General features: G+C 36.4%; 8 protein-coding genes across 8 annotated transcripts; 2 read left to right on the forward strand and 6 right to left on the reverse strand.

The window, feature by feature from the left end:
• Positions 1-94: 94 nt before the first annotated feature.
• NCAS0I01930 (TCP11 family protein) lies at positions 95-2,509 on the forward strand (the record flags this gene model as incomplete). The annotated part of the gene is made up of 1 exon (XM_003678155.1): positions 95-2,509. The coding sequence occupies one exon, from the start codon at positions 95-97 to the stop codon at positions 2,507-2,509; it is 2,415 nt and encodes an 804-aa protein (XP_003678203.1).
• Positions 2,510-2,831: 322 nt separating this feature from the next.
• On the forward strand, positions 2,832-3,930 carry MAF1 (RNA polymerase III-inhibiting protein MAF1; the record flags this gene model as incomplete). Its single annotated transcript, XM_003678156.1, has 2 exons — positions 2,832-3,162; positions 3,902-3,930. 2 exons carry the CDS (start codon positions 2,832-2,834, stop codon positions 3,928-3,930), a joined length of 360 nt encoding a protein of 119 aa, XP_003678204.1.
• Positions 3,931-4,168: 238 nt separating this feature from the next.
• Positions 4,169-5,530, reverse strand: RAD57 (putative DNA-dependent ATPase RAD57; the record flags this gene model as incomplete). Its single annotated transcript, XM_003678157.1, has 1 exon — positions 4,169-5,530. The coding sequence occupies one exon, from the start codon at positions 5,528-5,530 to the stop codon at positions 4,169-4,171; it is 1,362 nt and encodes a 453-aa protein (XP_003678205.1).
• A 305-nt stretch (positions 5,531-5,835) lies between these two features.
• RCR2 (Rcr2p) lies at positions 5,836-6,564 on the reverse strand (the record flags this gene model as incomplete). Its single annotated transcript, XM_003678158.1, has 1 exon — positions 5,836-6,564. One exon carries the CDS (start codon positions 6,562-6,564, stop codon positions 5,836-5,838), a length of 729 nt encoding a protein of 242 aa, XP_003678206.1.
• A 412-nt stretch (positions 6,565-6,976) lies between these two features.
• On the reverse strand, positions 6,977-8,392 carry COQ1 (trans-hexaprenyltranstransferase; the record flags this gene model as incomplete). Its single annotated transcript, XM_003678159.1, has 1 exon — positions 6,977-8,392. One exon carries the CDS (start codon positions 8,390-8,392, stop codon positions 6,977-6,979), a length of 1,416 nt encoding a protein of 471 aa, XP_003678207.1.
• Positions 8,393-8,678: 286 nt separating this feature from the next.
• On the reverse strand, positions 8,679-9,689 carry TWF1 (twinfilin TWF1; the record flags this gene model as incomplete). The annotated part of the gene is made up of 1 exon (XM_003678160.1): positions 8,679-9,689. One exon carries the CDS (start codon positions 9,687-9,689, stop codon positions 8,679-8,681), a length of 1,011 nt encoding a protein of 336 aa, XP_003678208.1.
• Positions 9,690-9,952: 263 nt separating this feature from the next.
• On the reverse strand, positions 9,953-10,876 carry NCAS0I01990 (uncharacterized protein; the record flags this gene model as incomplete). Its single annotated transcript, XM_003678161.1, has 1 exon — positions 9,953-10,876. One exon carries the CDS (start codon positions 10,874-10,876, stop codon positions 9,953-9,955), a length of 924 nt encoding a protein of 307 aa, XP_003678209.1.
• A 386-nt stretch (positions 10,877-11,262) lies between these two features.
• MEC1 (protein kinase MEC1) lies at positions 11,263-18,387 on the reverse strand (the record flags this gene model as incomplete). Its single annotated transcript, XM_003678162.1, has 1 exon — positions 11,263-18,387. One exon carries the CDS (start codon positions 18,385-18,387, stop codon positions 11,263-11,265), a length of 7,125 nt encoding a protein of 2,374 aa, XP_003678210.1.
• Between the last annotated feature and the right edge of the window lie 417 nt (positions 18,388-18,804).

Raw genomic sequence — 18,804 nt, forward strand, 5'->3', positions numbered from 1 at the left:
ACACACAGGCTCATCCTGCAACACAGCAAGAGCATCCAGACGTGATACTCTCTCTCTCTCTCTCCCTTTCCCTTTCCCTCCCCCCATCTCAATAATGGAGGACACAAGAACACACTCCATATCGGCAAACACTCCCACTCCTACTCCTTCAAACAAACAGCAACAACAAGTGCAACAGCAGGTCCAAGCTACGGAAAATACTACTACTGCTGCTGCAACTACCGCCACTGGTGCAGCAACCACAGCAATGATCACGAACGAGTCCTCGGCGTCCACTTCGGACTCAGACGCGGCTTCACCTGATCCATCCTCTCATCATCATAATACTGTATGTGAATACACGGAAATGGCGCAACAGAGAAATATAACCCCGTCTCCATATCCAAACCAACAACAACAACAACAAAATAATAATAATCCCATCTTTAAACAATTCGATTCCAAAACGGGACAATTCTTAAGCACAACAATCATCTCATCAAACAATAATATTCCTTTCAAACCTTCCTCTTCTTTCAAATCAAGATCTCATTCAGTACCTATAATAGTACATTCATCTCTAAGAAGACTCACAAATCATAACCAAATCTATAGAACTCAAAACATTATTAATTATTCAAACCTAAACAACTTCCCCAATACAAACAACACCACAACCAGCCAAACAAACTTATCATGCGGTGTAATGAAGAAAAAATCTCCCCCTTCCAAAAATCATATTCAACAACAACAACAACAACAACAATTACAAAATTCTTCATCTTTGAGAAATGCAATATATCTCTCACAAAGAAAATTAAACAACAACAGCATGATACAGAGAAATATTCATAACAATACAAACATGGACGAAATTTCACTGCAGGATAGAATATCATACATTCAATCCACTTCACTACCCATACCTTTACCACCAATAAATCTTCAATGTCTCAAAGAAATCGATCTACAAGAAATTGTTAAAAATCCACAACTAAGACATGACATCATTTTTGATCCTTTATTACAATTCAGACCAAATTTAGATGGTGACAGGGGTATCAAGAAGAAATTAATCGCTGATAAATACTGGAATGATGTGGAAAATGAAATTTTCGTGTATTTGAAAAGACCGGATATCTTCCAATATGATCATTCCAGATTGGGTCCCCTATTCGATACCTTGAGAGAAGTATTATTAACTATTGTCCCAGAAAAGGAAACTTCTTTAATCACAGGGGTATTGGATACAGAATTAAATATTCAAGAATTGATTAAAGGTTCATTAATAATGTCAAATTTATCCGATTGGCTAGCTCAATTATTCAAACATCATTGTGCTCCAATGAGAGATCCATGGGTAGATAAAATGAGTAATAAATTCAAAGAAGCTGATAGAGAAAATTCATTAACAAAATTAATTGAAGGTTTAAAAATTATTTTCCAAATCTTGGAAGCCATGAAATTAGATATTGCTAATCATCAAATTAGATTATTAAGACCTGCACTCCTGAGTAATGCAGTGGAATTTGAAAAACAATATTTTAACTCACTAATGACTTCCAAAAAGGTTAATTTAAACCCATCTTTAAACTGGTTCGTATCCAAATATAAAGAACGACCGGAAACAACAATCACAGTACCACACATTTACAAGACTTGTATAAGAAGTATATTAAGTCTCCTGTCATGCAGGAAAATGGTTAAAGAATACCCGACTTCCCTATCATTCGATCACACGAGACTCATCCTCCTCAGAGCAGATATTAGACAATTAGTTTGTCTCCTGGTGTGTCGATTACTCTTCCAACAATTAATAGCTAACGATCAAACAATCGATAAACAAACAAAGGATTACATAAACACATCATACTCTAATCAACGACTAAAATCAGAAATAATAAGCATAATAACGGACGAACATGGTAATTGTAGATGGACGAAAAACACACTCTCATTAGCCATCCATCTGTGTAAAGTGATCAACGATCTCAAATTGACAAGGAAAAACATGGACCCGACAACACAACAACATGGGTTCCCCACAGAATTGGATAATTCAAAGATCGCTTTCGCTAAATCTTGGCTATCAAAGCAAACACAACCATTGAGTGAAGTGTACGGAGTATTGGAAAATAGAGTCTTGAAATCTTTGGAAGATAGCATCTTTACAAACTCAAATTGTACCGTCGATGGAAGAGTGAAACAGGATTTCGTATATTTGTACAACAACGCTTCGTCCTCCTCATCAAACGATACTGTCTCGGCAAGTTCTAACGTGAGAGGTGTAGGCGGGGATTCCAGTGCAAATTTATCCACTTTGATAAACATGGAACAAAAGAGAAATATTCAAACAAGTAAACAGCAGACACAGGGGAGCAGCAGCAACAGTGCTGCTGGCGGAGTATTTGCATTCCAGGAGACAGAAGAATACGAAAATATTTATCGTCATCTTTACACTGTCATTAATTTACATTGGTCTGTTTTTGGATCGCATTATGTGGATGCCACGAGGAACAGTCTCAAGTAATTTATTCATTCATTTTTTTGTTTAGATACGTACGTATATAACGAAGGAAACAATTAACTTAATCAACAAAACTTGCGTTTACTATCTAAACTTAATATTTAACGTTCTTGTAATCTCCTCTTTTTTTCAATTAGACTCTGATTTGAGAATCAATTCGCAATTAATAATAAATACAAGCAATTTCGCGTAGTAGTCCATGTTTCCCATGCGCGGGGTGGAACCAATTAGACAACAACAACAATAGATACGTTTTACAACTCTCCTATTCCTATCTTTATACCTGACTTGTGTTAGCTCTACTAATGCAAATAACACTCCAACAATGAAGTTTATCGACGAGCTAGACATCGAAAGAATAAACCAAACTTTAAGTTTTGAAACAAACGATTGCAAGATAACCGGTGGTTGTGATATCTTCACCACGAAACCAGTAGCATCAGATAAGAAACTGTACAAGACAATAGACCATCATCTAGAGACTCTTCTGCAAGAAAATGAAAGTTACAAAGCTGCCGTACATCAACAAATATTGATGGAGGCTAATAATAATCATAACAATAGTAATACAGACGATAACAATAGTAATACAGAATCTCCCTCACCATTTTATCAAACATCAAAGGATAAAAACTCATTTTGGGAACAGAAAAGACGTATGTCCGTAACAGAACACAACAACAATAATAATGGTAATGGCAATGATAACCAGGATAACCCTTACGCAAACCTGAATCCTACTTTCATCAACACATCCAAGTTAAATGACCAAAACTTGAAGGAATTAATGACCAATTCTGAGATTGGTGCCCGTGGCTCATCATCTAACGATCCAAAGGATAAATTAAGGAGATCAAGTAGTTCAAGTAGTATGCAAAGTTCGAAATCGCAAAATTTTAAAAGAAGAAGATCTTCTTTAAATGATACCAATAGTAATATTACCATTGGTCCCTTTGGCCCTATTAAGGAACCAGCAAGTAGAAGAACGTTTGCATATTTAATTGCCATCTTAAATGCTTCATATCCAGACCATGATTTTTCATCTTTGGAACCCACCGATTTTGTTAAGAGTTCTTTGAAATCTTTCATATCAAAATTTGAAAATTCATTATATTCATGGGGGAAACAATCAGAGGATTGGATGTGGGAAATTGTAAATTCTCATATGACTTTATCCGGTTGTGTCGTTTATCTTTATAGTCCTGCAAAATCATTCTTAGAAGATGAACCAGGTTATCTATGGAGTCTCATGGGGTTCTTATTTAATAAAAAGAGGAAAAGAGTGGCGTTCTTATATCTAATTTCTTCAAGATTAAAGGGACCTTCTACTGATATTGCATATGAAGATAATTTCGCTGTTAACCCTAAAAGAAAACTAACTATTGATGACGGTAGTAATCAGTTTGAAGGCGAATATGATTTAATTAATGATGAAGAAGCAATTGCAGACGATACTGATGATGACTTCCTGATAGGAACAAGAATTTAATACATATGACTTACAACAAACAAAATATGTCTTCTACGAATACTAATGATTTCCCTTTAAAATTCTACTAAATAAAATATACTAATATTTAACTTTCCATTTATAATTAACTAATATGCTTAGATTGTCCATTATATTTACCCTAATATGGTAGCCCATAATGTTACCATTTTTCATGTAATTGCCTCTATACCTCTCTTGATAATCTCAAATGTTATTTCATCTGAGGAGCAAAACGTTGAAAATACCACTTTTAAAATCCTTTTGACTTTCCAAAATTTCGCAACATCACTCCCTTCATAAAACTTAATTTCTCCCCGTTGGATTAAAGGTGACGCCTTATACGTTTTCTTCAAGAGAATTCTTGTTGAAACATGGTTTGCCCATGATAACCCCAAATTTGGTATTCGTTGATCAATATTACGTTTTCTTATTTTCTGGATTGTTAATGTCGATCTCGATTTCGCGTTTTGGTTAGAGTTTACAGAAGTATTTGAAGGTTTGTTACTTTCTGTAGTACCTTGATTTGGTTGTGCTGGCTCCCTAGATTCCAAGAATTTTTGAAACTGACTTTCAATTAAGATGGAATCTTCATCATCTGAAAGGATATCATCATTATTAATTAATTCACTCTGTTTCTGACGATACATAATAGAAGAATCCTTCCAACCAACTAGCCAACCTAATTGATATTCGTAATCCAATATGCTTTGCTGATAGGGATTAATAACTTCTTGTAATGGCTTATCTCCCACTTGGTTCGCCACCACAATGGCAACCGAGAACTTATTAGCTAAATCCAATAATCTTTCTGCTGTTTGATCAACATAAGATCTGTTATTTTGTGCTTCCTTCACAGACCCACCTTGCAATTCAACTCGCATATGATGTGATATTGAATCAATAATAACTAATTTTATTGCTGAATTATTCCTCTCTAATAACACGGGAAGTTGAACATTCAAGATGTGTTCTTGACTTTCCAAATCATTACAACTGACAGTAAAAATATTATCTTGAGAAACACCTGATTCTGTGAACTCACTTCTAGATGATAATATTCCCTCTATTCGCTGAGTAGGTAGATCACCTTCGGTGGTAATATAAACACATTTACCACCGAGACCACCCATCTTGAGCGGCAATTGCACACTCAGACTGAGTTGCATAAGAAATTGGGATTTCCCAGTTGAACTCTCGCCAAATATCTCTGTAATATTTTTAGTAAATATCCCACCGCCCAAAATATCATCGATGGCTAAATCACCTGTAGTAAAATGTTTTGGTTCTGATCCTCTCTCCAGTAGATGAGGTTGATTTTCATTAACATATTGAAGATGGAGTTCTCTCAGTAGCAATTGTTGAAATTTGTATACATCTGTAATGGATCGTTGTGATATTCGTGATAATTCTCTAGCGTTTAAAGTTATGAAATCCACTACTGAAAGTTGATGCTGTTCACAGGATTCAAGTAGGAGAGTAAATGCCGGATCATATAGAAGTTCACTTTGAGGCAATTCGTCATATAGATCCATACGTCAGCTTGTACAGTTTCTTTGTATATTTTCTTGAAGTCTTCATAGTCATTACATAGCCTTCTTTTCGATGCGTAACGTTAACACTTGGTGAAAAAAATTGAAATTTGGTACTACATAATCTACTTAACCATCCACATTCAGTGTAAAATAAACTCTTACATTATTAATTAATAAAGTTATATATATAGTACTTAAAATAATGCCTCGCATCATTTGGGTATTTGTGAGGAGGTTGAAATTAGGATATTATTGTTCTTATTTATTTGAATATGTTCGATAGATGGATCATCCTGTTATTGCTCTTAACGATGGAAGGCCTTCTTAGGTAATGCAAGCACATCTTGTTCCTCTACAGATGAATCGCCTGTGTGATCGGATCTGCTAGACTCATCGCAACTGGACGATCCTGTCGCAGTTGGAGGTGGATGATTTGGTCTTCTGAAATCAATACTGGATGCTTGATCATTAGAACCGGAGGCATTTGGAGGTGGGTGATCTGGCCTTGTGAAATCCATTTCTATGTCCGTTGGGGCTCTTGTGAACGCATTCTCAGGTCTTTGTATAGGTGAGGGGCTGGAATTCGTGTTATCTGCTGTCTCTAGTTTTGGAGGAGGAATATATTCTGACTTACTATTGAAATGGAATTCCCCACGTTCATCATAGTACCCTAAATCTTGCTCGTTTGCGGTTTCTGTATATTCAGGGACGTAATCTTCCGCATGTTGACCGTTACCGTTATAAGCCCTTTCCGACTGTCTGTAGGTCGGAGGAGTCATCCATGCTGTACCTCTGATGGGGGCTTGGCCTATAGCTCGTCTCCTTCTATTCACTCTTGCCGTTGAAAAGATTAATATTAGGATAGCAGCGATAAATATGACGAAGAGGATCCATCTCCCCCATATCCATGTTGATGAATTTGGGTCATCGTTTGAATCTATGAATCCATTATCAGAATTGTTCGAATCAACGATATCATCACGGATATAAAGTCCTGCTAGTGCTTTCTTATAATATTGTGGTAGTGGACTCATTCTTATGGGATCAACTTGATGCTATATCTGTATTTTTCTTTAGGTTTTGCAGTTCTCAAAAACCAGTCTTTATGATCTGTACGTGCTTCCAAATAAAAGAACTAGTTAAAGGCAGTTCTACTTAATTACAGAACTCGCTTTTAAATAAGGGTTCCTTGCCTATTGTTGGATTCTGGTATTTAAATTTTTCCTTGTTTGTTTAGAACTATGGGAGGAACGATCCTTCAAATTTGACAGTTTCGCCACCTATTTGTTCCGTTTTTCATCCCGCCTAAAAAGCAAACCACTATAAATAACTAATCTGGTCATCAATACCCCATCAAAATAATATCCGGTATTTCACATTAATCTTTTATATATACAAGCTTGTCATTATTTAAAAATATATGCATTTATCGTAATTCGTCCCCCATCATTTTCTTCTTGTCAATATGCTATTAGTTAAAAATTCTAACGCGGAACGAGAGTCTGATTCGGGTAGTACGCTTCTCAAGTTCTTCAATGCCTTATCTCTGTACTCTTCTGCCAACTTTCTTGTCTTTTCAACACCACCATATTTATGTACAGCTTCAGTTGCCTTTTTAACATCACCAGGCTGAGAGAAATTTCTTTCAATCATTGGACCTAACGATACATCTTCTCTCCAAGCATACAAGACAGGTGCAGTTGCAATTCCTAATTCAAGGTCTGCACCAACAGGTTTCCCTAGATCTTTCTTGGAGACTGTGAAATCCATAAGATCATCAATCAATTGAAAACAAATTCCGATATTTCTACCGTATTCGTAACATTCGTCAATAACCTGATGGTTTGCGCCTGAAAGAATAGCCGTTGAACGGAGAGCAATTGATATTAATGATGCAGTTTTCAAATATGTCTTATGTAGATAATATTCAAAGGCAAGATCAACCTTCTCTTGGTGGGATAAATTGTTGGACAGAATGGGAACAGAATAGTCATGGACTGGCAAGTCCAGCTTCCCAGTAGGCAAGGGAAGTTGCTTCTTACCTCCATCAGTAATATAACTGACGTCATTGTCAATAGCAACATTCTTCAATTGCATAAACTCTCCCTCCACCAGATTTGCAATACTATTGGACATTAATTCAACAACTTCTCGGTTTCTTAGTCTTGAAATTGCCACTGTAGCTCTTCCTAATAGGAAGTCACCTGCTAGAACGGCCATCTTATTTGTGAATGTACTATTCACACTAGGTTTCCCTCGTCTTGTGTCAGAATGATCAATAACATCATCATGCAACAGAGAAGCTGTATGTATCATCTCTACAACCTCGGCTAGTCTTCTCTGCTTTGGTAAAATACCTCTCTCTTTATCAAAATCGACCTCAGGGAATGAAGAAGCCATCTTGGTCAAGTCATTCAAGGGCTTAATACCGTGTAAGACATGCAAAGGAGATATGTTATTCAGTGGCAAGTCAAAGAGACTACCAATTCCTGGAATCTTAGCCAATTTTTTATCATTACTAAAATCGAACTCATCAATTGCGATCCTATTTCTTTGTTCGACGGGAATTGCTGAAAGGGCCCTTGATAATAACAACACCAAAAGGGGACGAACCTTTTTACCTTCAGCTTCAAAATAATAACTTGTTACTCTGTTCAAAGTTGGGTGCCCCGAACTAATTAGTGACATGATATTGATGGCCAAAGTGTTCATCTCATTGGAGACTAACGAAAGGGGATTCTTTTGAAATATTTCCGGAGTTACCAATTTTGTAGCAGCAGCCAAGGCCACTGCAAATGAGGACTTGTACCGATAAAGTCGTAAAGTTTGTCTTCTAGCATTGCCTGTTGCCGTCCTCAACATTTCACTTTATAATTCCTCTCTAGAATTGAGTTGGTCACTTCATCTTTTGTTGCGAGAGCTTCTCAGGTTGCTCCTTTGCTTTTCTCAAACCATTAATTAGATCTGGAATCTCGCCCGAAGAAAAACAATGGGCTTTGACATTAATTATAAAAACTTGTTCAAGAAAGGATACCTTAGAAAGAGCTAGAAGCTTGTTTATTCAACTTTTAACATGAAACTGTCTATATGAAAGTATATCTATTTGGAAAAATATATTAAAATGGCTGTGTGAGTCTATCCATAATTTTCAATCTCTCCTTTTCCTAGCTGGGCCCCTTGGTCTACTGAATTTCGATTCTCTATGCGAAGCAGGTGTAGAAATGGAACCTTCAGCTGCGTTGGTTTTATCATCCTCGGGAGATTCTGATAATAAGGATAATTCCAACTCATCCGGATCACCAATTTCAATAATCTTTGCGAAGTTCAACTTATCATTAGTTTGTAAATAATTGACAAACCCAGTCCTATTAGAGGCATATACCATTCTATCCCTGACTTTACTTCCAGATGGGCAACTATATATGAAAAAACTTGCTGTACCATTTTTCACAATGGTATAACTTGGTTGATTATCAGTTATCTCCAAATCTTCCATCTTGGATATCTTTGCATGTTTCGTAACTTCAACTTGTTCATTCGACATATTAATGCCAAAGGAAATGACATTAAATTCATTCAAGAGATCTTTAATTTCCTTCCCATTTGCCACATTAAAAGTTAATGGTGTTGGACTCCCATCGGTTTGAGAAACTAATTGATGACCTCTGGAGTTACCCATGGAACTTCTCATTATACGTTGCTGTTCTGCAATTTCAAGTCCGGCTCTTTCTGAATCAGTAAGAATAGCAGTGCTAGATACCTTATCATTGACGTTCTCCACTGATTCTGAGATTTCTTCTGGTTCTGTTAAAAGAAGCTGTTTGTTGATGGAATTCCCCCCAATCTGCCTTACTAAAGTGTTTTTTGTAGAGGCATACAACATCTTTAATCTAACAGGAGCTGGATCAGGCACATAGGAAATAAAGTTATATTGGTCAGCTGTTGTCGCAGGATCTTTCAAAAACACATACAATGGGTCCGTGGTTAAAGTCTTCAAAAGGTCAGGCACAGATGAGAAGACATTGTCCAATTCTACTTTTGTAGAGTCCGTTGATATCCTTGCTGTGATTATCACTAACTTTCCAGTTTTTTCGTTTAGAGATTGCGAGATAGTATCCAAAAGGGATCGGTCTGCTAAGATCCCTGATTGATTGGACATTATTTGTAAGTAGGGAAATTAGGTTGAAGTAGTGTGGTTTTTGTCCTGAGCTGCAAATACTGCTAACTACGATAGTGAGCTTACGTATTCTTTCTACATTAATTGTTCAATATTGTCTGCCCCTTACGGACATGCGCCAAAAAAATAGGTCTCGAGAAATTATCATCGCTAACGTTTCTGAATAATAAGATTGAAATGTCTCAATTAATTAATGTTTACATAATAAATATCCTTATATGTTCTTGGAATAATACCAGCTATAACTATAACATAAAATCATCTATTCCTGCACCAGTGGAAACCATTTCTCGTATTCCACTTTCTCTTCTTAAAGCGCTGTTTTCTTGTGCAAATAACTCGTCGGCTATTTCAATACCTTCTTCTTCATAGTCACTATCTACAGGTATATAGCCTTTCTCCCTTGGTTTCAAAGTGAAGTTACCCTCGGCGTTCCTATAAGTCACTTTTTTCACATCTGTACCATATTGATCGTCCATATTGAACGTCTCCTGACTAAAATGTAGCAAACTTTCATCAATAATATCCGAGAGATAATCTTGCGATAAGACTAGACCATTTTTTGCGTCATTTGGTGTCACAACGCCCTCCATTTTGTCATTTTGAATTGTGTGGTGATTATTTAGCCTTATGCAGCCATTGTTATGATGTACATCTTTCAACGTGTTTAGTGTCGTCTCTTCTTTTTCATCGATAGGTTTCCTAGTAGTGTTGTAATATGTAGGGAAATCAGATGTTGATTGAAAAAAGGAAATCTTCTCCACATCATCGTAGAAAGAAGTTATAGAAATATTGTCTTCCATCGAGGAAAACAATGTATCATTGCTATTGGAGCGAGCATAATCCATAACAGAAGTATCTTCCACGTTCTTTTCATCCTTGTTGTATCTTATGTTGCATGCAATAGATGCGTTTATGCTATCGATTATTTCGTATGGAACCTCAGAACTCTTCTCATCTGTCTTCTGAACTGTCTTACTCTTGCATAGTGGCACTATGTCATCCTTAGTTATAATCCCATTAACTAGTTGGAACGACTTGGCAGCCTGGTAGTTACGTCCTTTACCTCCCTTCCTTGCGGAGGATTTTGCCTTCAAAGATTTACTTTTCTGCACTGACCCCTTCTTCGAGGTGTTTGGAAGTGGAGTGGTATTTTCTTTCGACATCATTATCCGTAACGTACGTAGTAAGAGCAAATACAAGTGGTTGTTCACCTGAATCTAAGAAAGTAGTATGTTCTGGGGAGGTGTACCTACAACCTGTGTTCTTATATAAGTTTCCCACCAAGGCTGCCTGCCATACCATGCGTGTATATCAAATAAACCATCCCTTTTGGAATGAAAGAATTTTTAATTCTGTGAACGCCAGTATTTTCCCGCAGAGACTGAAAAGAAGCGATGAGCTGCAGATGCGCCTGCAGAAAAAGAAAAGAATTTACCATCCCTTCTGCGGCCTTGTCTGAGGGACTAAGAAGCTCGAGGAGAATTCAATGTAAAAAGTAAAAACATATTCTATAAACAACAACAATGGCCATTCTACGAGATTACGATGGGGCTCACCAGAAAGGCAACCACCCAAAGTACATCATCCCCAGGTTTTCGTCCACCGTGGCCTCTTGGATCAGCGTATCTACTTGTCCTGCAACACTCAGGACTAATCCATCTCTGGGATCGATACCACGAATCTTATTTCTTACCACTTTCAAGGCCTTCTGAATCGAGTTATCAAGGTTACGATCATACATAATAGTTTCAATGATATTCATTAGAGCAATTTCATTCTTCCTTGTCAATGCCAACGTCACTTCACTGGACATCTTAAATGTCCCCTCAGTACCAGTTATACCCAGGGCATCATAGAGGTTCTGGGTAAGTCTGAAGGGGACAAGTTCTGGGATGGGCAGACGTTTCCCCTTTTCGAAAAGACAATCGAAATCCACATGTAAAACGTTCCCACATTCGATATCTAATAAGATATTCTCACAATGTCTATCACCTAGTCCCAATATGTGACCCACCATGGCCATCACAGCATAGGATCTTGCATATCGATTACGTGCATTAAACCAAGTTATAGGATCTGGGAAATTTTCTAAGAACCATTGATATAACACAGGTGGGAATTTATTCAGTTGCTTCTTGTAAAAATCCATTTTCTCCGGTTCTTCTAAGTGCTGCCACTGCTCGTGTAACGCCTTGAAACTGTAATTAATCTTTAAACTCTCGTATTTCGTAAGGAAAATTGAACGTAAAGTAATAACATTAGGGACAATTTCAAGCAATCCACAATCTTCCCTTAGTGATAAAACCGAATAGGTCGTGATGTCCAGACTTCGTTTCAATGAATCTACATCTTTCTTTAGTAGGAAATCCATGGTGGTTGCAAATTGCATGTATTGATTATCTTGTCTAACATCTTCTTTCTTACACATAATACCATAGACATTCCCATCTGACCCCAGTATATTAATCTGTTTGGGCTTCTTGAGAGATGAAAAAACTTTGTACGAAGACCCAAAATTAGAGAACGTTATATCATTTCTAAAAGGTTTGTACGATTTGGAATTTTCAGCTGATACTGGTGATAACATCTCTAGATTTAATCTTATTGGGACTGTCATAGATGATGGGGCCAACTTCATGTTGAACTTAAAGTCTTTCTCTAACGATCTCCCAGAGCGGTTTGGTGTCAACTTCACTTCTTGTATACAAATTCTCGTTAAGGCTAACGTTAAATCAATTGATTCTGTTATCAACTTTTGATTTTGCGATGAATCTTTGCTAAACTCTTCAATAATATTTCTACCGCATATGGTTCTTTCCTTAGAAGAAGAGTTTAACAGTACAGATATATACCACAAGATATGCGAGGGATACTTCTTAGTCAATGCAAGAAGAATGCTCCCTATCAGTTTAGCAGTCTTTGAATGGTTATGCAATAGTCTTGAAAGCAGCTGTGTTAAGACGGTATACCAGATATAAGTGGGACATTTAACTAAGGATCCTTCAACAACTTTACAAATATCATCTGTTACTCTCTTTAGCATCTCTTTCCTACTACCTACTGGCTCTTTAACAGATTCGGAGGCAATGTCCAACCAGAAGGTAATAACTTTAGGCAAATTTTCTCTTACCTTAATGGTATTTTTTTGAAGCGCAAACAAGAAATGTTGAATAGATTTATATTCTAATTGTCCATTAGTCTTATATCCCTCCGCCTTCTTTCGCTCAAGTAATCTACTAAAGTAAAGTCCAATCGAATAGTAAGGTTTGTACCAGTCCCCATCTCGCTTAAATATTTCATCATATTGTTCCACAATTTGTGCAGAAGCTGAGTTGTTTGATTGATCTAACCACTCTGTATACTTTAATAATACCTCTGATCTGTCCCTTTGTGAGACAGTTGGATCGCTTCTGAATTTTTCATGAATCTCCTTTACCAATTTTAAAGCTCTATCATTCTCTCCCTGCTTCCATAAGATTTCAGCAAATTCTAATTCAGCTTGTGGGTGGGCATTTTCGAGACAGTACATTAAGGATTCACATGCAATATCTAGCCTGGTATTATTTCTACTCAATTGAGCAATCTTGAAAAAAGTATCTCCCAAGTCTTTCTTAGTATTGTCATTTACCATGCATAATTCATATGTCTTCCTAATTGATAACAAATAATGATTTGGTTCAAATGACGCACCGACACGTCTTCTTCGTAAATCAAGTATAGACATATTATCTTCATATTGGAACTTATTCGCGTCAGAAAGTAACAAGATATCATATAAACCGTGTAATTTCAACAGTAGCCCCTGCTTCTTTATCAAAGTAGTAGCATTGGAGGAAGACGTGAAATGCGTTCCAAGCAATTTAAAACAGTCTTTAATGTAGAGCTGACTTTGTTTGAAATTTTTGTTTTTAACAAAGAGGAGAGCTTTCGAAACATTATACTGTAACACTAGCTCAGGATCGTTAACGTGCTTCAGGGTTTCAATGTTTGTAACCCATTCTTCTAGCTGGTTATATCCTCCTTCGAGAATAGCAGATTCAATTCCCATACGATACCACTCCGATATGTTTGTATCTAATTCCATTGGTGGGTCTTTCGTTATAAAAGAAAGGTTGTTCAATACATGGGAGTACAATTGGCGATTATATAATGACTTCAACTTTTTTGTTGTATTGATATTATCATGTGAAAACCCACTTAACGCAGTAAAACAATCTTGAGCCATTTTCCAACTTTTTGAATACTGTAGTTCTTCTATTTTTGAGATCAAATTTCCTGTAGAAAATGTTTTCAACATACCATCAATTGAATCTATGTCACCTATTTCTTCGTAAGTTCTCTGTAAATTTTTCAATAACCCGATATCTACAATCTGGTTAACACGTTCTTGACGATAACATTGTTCTAGATATAAGGCAGATCTTTCAAAAGAATTCGTTTCCAAAGACCGTTGAGCTAACAATGATGGTTCAATGGATGATAAAAACGATTCAACTCTAGCTAAAAGCTTGCTATACTTCTCTTCTTTGATAATGAATGACCCATTTTTTATGTTATATGTCTGTTTGAAATTAGTTATCCATTTTTTTCCATATTCAAAAACTTTAAATATAGTCCCATAGCATGATTTAAGTGAATCTAGCTGAAGATGGTTAAGACCAACGGGATCGAAGGTGAAAATTGAGGTAAATTCGAGAACAAGGTTTTTCATGATCTTTTCATATTCTGATCCTGGGTCAGCCTTGATAATAATGTCTGTGGCGATGTATGGTAGAAGAAACTTCGAGAGAGAACCATCATCCTCTCTGATTAACGACGAGAAAACATGTAACGGATGTTCTTCTTCAGTTCCAGTTTTCAACAAATCTAGGGTAAGACTTTTGATCCAAGTACGGTACCCATCTTTGAACGTTAATGATGGGTATTGCAGTGGAACATATTCTTTCCATGACTGTGCCAGATAGAGGGATGATAGTAATGGGTATAGCGTTGTCTTTGAGATAGTATTGAACTTATTCCATAATCTACCTTCATTTGACATGGGGTCCATTTTATTAATATCCCATACTTTACTACTTAGCCCACAATACTTTAATGATTCTTGCATAACAAGAGCAACAAAAAGTTGCTTACTTGGATTCTCACTCTGCCAAAAGGCAGGTACCAGGATGTCATTAAGGACCCATACTAAGAATTTGATAGTGTTGGTTTCATCCGTAAAATCAAAAATTTCGTCATTCATTGATTTTTCTTTTGTTAATTCATTCTTTGTTAAATCAAAACATCCAATTATACTTATGCATTTGGCACATTTTTCACATATAGAATCATCCATGGTTCTAAAATGTTGGGCAGTTCTCAATAAAGCATCTAGGATGGTTGTTATATTATGGTCTGCACCAAAGCAATTTAATGTCTCTTCTTTTTGTCTTCTTTGCAAATACTTTTCGAGGTCATCCAAATTCTGATTAATGACATACTTATTGTTACTCTTTAGATTATCTGCAAAAATTGGGAGAAATTCTACATTACCACGAATCTTATTAGCTGTTCGAACAAAATAACCGTCTCTAGCCGAAAGATTCAATTCCTCCTTCCCGATTAAGGCAAACGTAATGTATGGTTTTAAGTCTCTAGTCAACAATTGCTTCTCTTTAATGATTTTGTCCAATATTTCGAATATTATGCCTCGAAGTCCAAGATCAAAAGTTTTCCAATTTTGAAGTATAAATGAAACTGGGCCATCAATAATGGTTGACAGCTCTTCGTCAGTTAGTGCATCAATTAGTAAATACCAGCATTTAAATGCATTATAGCGCACTTCTTTAATTTCGAGGCCAGTCTGTAAGCAAATACTAATTTGTGCCAAGGCGGATATGATCGATTTATGTGAGGCATATTTAATGAGAAAACAAATACCATTTACAACTCTCAATTTCTCATAAGAAGTAGTCCGTCCTTCAATATCATGGATGTCGCTTGAAAATACCTGGAATATACCTAGTACATTATCTTGTAATCGCTTTTGAAATTGAGCTTCTTGAGTTTCTGACCATTCGGAGGCTAACTTGTACTTAGTGCCATGCCTTTTATCCCTTTCAAAATTGGTAATCAGAAACCGAAGAGAGAACAGGACGGAATTCTTATTTCCAGAACCACTAGCATCATCTTCTTCGTTATTCTTGTACAATTTAATCACTTCAGCCAATGTTTTGTAGTCGGGTAAATACGAGGAAATGTAACGTTTGTCAAATGACGGAAGACGGTTAAGAAAAAGTGTCTCAAGTGTTTCCACCGAAAAAAGTCCATGCCTTACCAGTGCAACTGCAAAAATCTGTCTACTATTTTTCTCTAGAAGAGATAGTTTTTGCCGCTCAAGAAGTTTTGGGTCTCTTTCACACATTATGCTTGCAAGTTCACTAAAAACATCCTCCTTATACTGCATGATCGCATATGGAACAATGTATCTTTGAAACATTTCTAATATAGTTTTGGCAGAATATCCCAACAATGTATTTAATCGTTGGAAGGCATATTTTTTCACTGACAAAGACTTTCCAAGCTGTCTCAATAGAATAGGAAGAATCGGGGATAGAAGTGTGTATGGTGTCTTCTTCAATTGAGCTGCCAGTTTTTTTATCTGAAACGTTATCATTATTTGTAAAGCGTAGTCTTCGGAGTTAAATATATCAATTAACTTAAGGAGAAGTGTATCAAATAGATCTCCCGATGTAGTACATACTAGTTGAGCCCAACCCATAGTCCATGTCTCTATACTTGTCTCTCGATTATTGTTTTGCAAAAATTTAACAAGAGATGCAGTATGTTGATCAGTTCCATAGTTCATGTCATTGATATTCCATAAAGGTACTAGCCGAGTAGAAATTAGCCGTATGTACCTACTCCGATCTGTGAAACATTTATTCATGAAGTTGAAAAGCACATTTGAAGAATTTGAATCAAGCACTAAATCTGGTGGCTTAAAGTGAATAAAAATTCTTTGGAGACAGAATAATATACCCGCCACTACGGATTCGTTCCACTCTAAAGATGCGTTATTGAGAAAATACTTTTTGAGTAGCTGGTATGCATGAGAATGAGTGCTAGCACTATGTCTATCTGAGTCAATCTTTGAAAAAGACAATCCTGAACCGGTTGAGTCACACATAGTACAGATTGTCCAATGTTCAAGTGATTCCCGCTTCACATTCAAATGACTCTCCAAACAGGTTAAGCTACCTAAAACCTTTATCCATAAAATAAGGCGTTTTATGTTATTTGTAGTTAAGCAGGTTTGTATTGAAACAGAAATCTCGTTAAAAAGCAATTCGGGACTATTTTTTACCCTATTCAAAATTCCTGGTTGTAAAGCACTAACTGTCGTAGACAGGGTCGATTTAGTGCTTGGATTATGGAACCCATAAATTATATAGGTTCGTAGCTTTTCAAGTTGTTGCTCTTTCTCAGGAAATGGCTCATTTATTTTCTTTGTTATAAAGTTGTGAGAGGAGTCTACTGTCCAAATCTTATTATTTGTATCATATCGTAGTAATTGCTGTGGTGATAACCTTCTTCGAATATCAAAATTTATTATTAGTAATGCATGGAATGTATGAGGGTTAAGGTGAACATCTCTTCCCGTATCTTCATTTAAAGGTGTGCCAGTATCAGGCCATTGTACCAGGGGGAAGTACTCCATAAATGTAATGAGATAATCATCTCTAATTTTTTCATCCAACGAAATGCACAATATATACGTCCGAAGTATACATTTAGCAAATGTGGAAGTTGTTGGTGAATTTCCGTATTTATTCTGATAAAATTCGTGTAATATTGTTAGGACAAACCTTAGTTGATCTGTTGAGCTGATTGCCGGCCCTTGTCTCTCGGAAAAAATGGTTGAGTTAACGGATAGATACGATACTATTAAAGAGAGATATCGCCGTTGTATCTTCAGGTATTCCTGAGAATTTAGATTGACAGAATTAAATAAGTAGAATATAATTCTCATTAATCTCTGGAATTCAAGATCCCATCTGTTCATTCCAATTGATGAATCTAAATAAAGTAATGATCTCCCAAATATATTTGCAGGCGAGCAAAGCCAATACGATAAGATCCATATTTGTTTGAGGCTAGAGAAAAATTGAGGTGTTTCACATTGCCCTGAAAGCACCGTAACAGCATGTTTTTCGGTATCAGTCAATTTGGTTTTCAAATATGAGGCTATGGCTCGTTTGCTGCGCTCACCATAGAGTAATGAACATTTATTACACCATGTGCCAAGCTTTTTCCTTAAAAACCATAGACGATGCTTGATATCAAAGTTGACTATTGAAACCTCGAGAAATTTATCCATAAGATTCACGATCCCTTTATATTCTCCTACTGCTAATTTGCTTGGTGGATATAGCAGGTATGGTCTCTTAGTAAGCAACGAATCTAATGCTTCAAGAGTTTTAGCGAAGACTTCATCATTTTTCATAATAGAACTTTCTGAATCCTCCTGTAAATTTTCCATTAGTGTATTTAGAATCTTGCAATTCTTTGCATCCTCCTCATTTGAAGCAATGGTGGGGGATATTAGTGAGTCGTTGTTCTTGCGATCCTTCGGGTCGAAGCCTAGTTCTTGGATGGCTAGGATCAACTCATCTAGATAACGTAGATGTGAATCCATGGAGTATATTGTCGATATATCTATGTTAGGTGGTTAATATGATAACAATATGCCAGCCTTCCAACCAACAGAACCTAATGGCAGTTTTAGCTTGGTGTCTCGAATCCTTTTAAACTGGATCATAACTTCTGTTCTCTTTGGAAAACTTAAACAATAAGCGGCTTAAAGTCTACGCGCTCTTTCTCCAGCTTTTTATTGAAGGATTTCAAGACGTGTAAGTAAATGTTGACCTCTAATCCATTTAATTTTTGGCTTCCGAAACTAAACTTGGCATTCATATACCAAGATTACATCTCTTTATTCCAACCAAAAATATAGAATTGGTTGCAAAGTTTCTCTATCTATTGGTTTAGCGCGCAATATGGTAAGAAATAACTGAAAAGGCTTACAATAATGATTAGGAAGGATCTTTAAACG

This window comes from Naumovozyma castellii, chromosome 9, assembly GCF_000237345.1.
Source record: "Naumovozyma castellii chromosome 9, complete genome".
NCBI lineage: Eukaryota > Fungi > Ascomycota > Saccharomycetes > Saccharomycetales > Saccharomycetaceae > Naumovozyma > Naumovozyma castellii.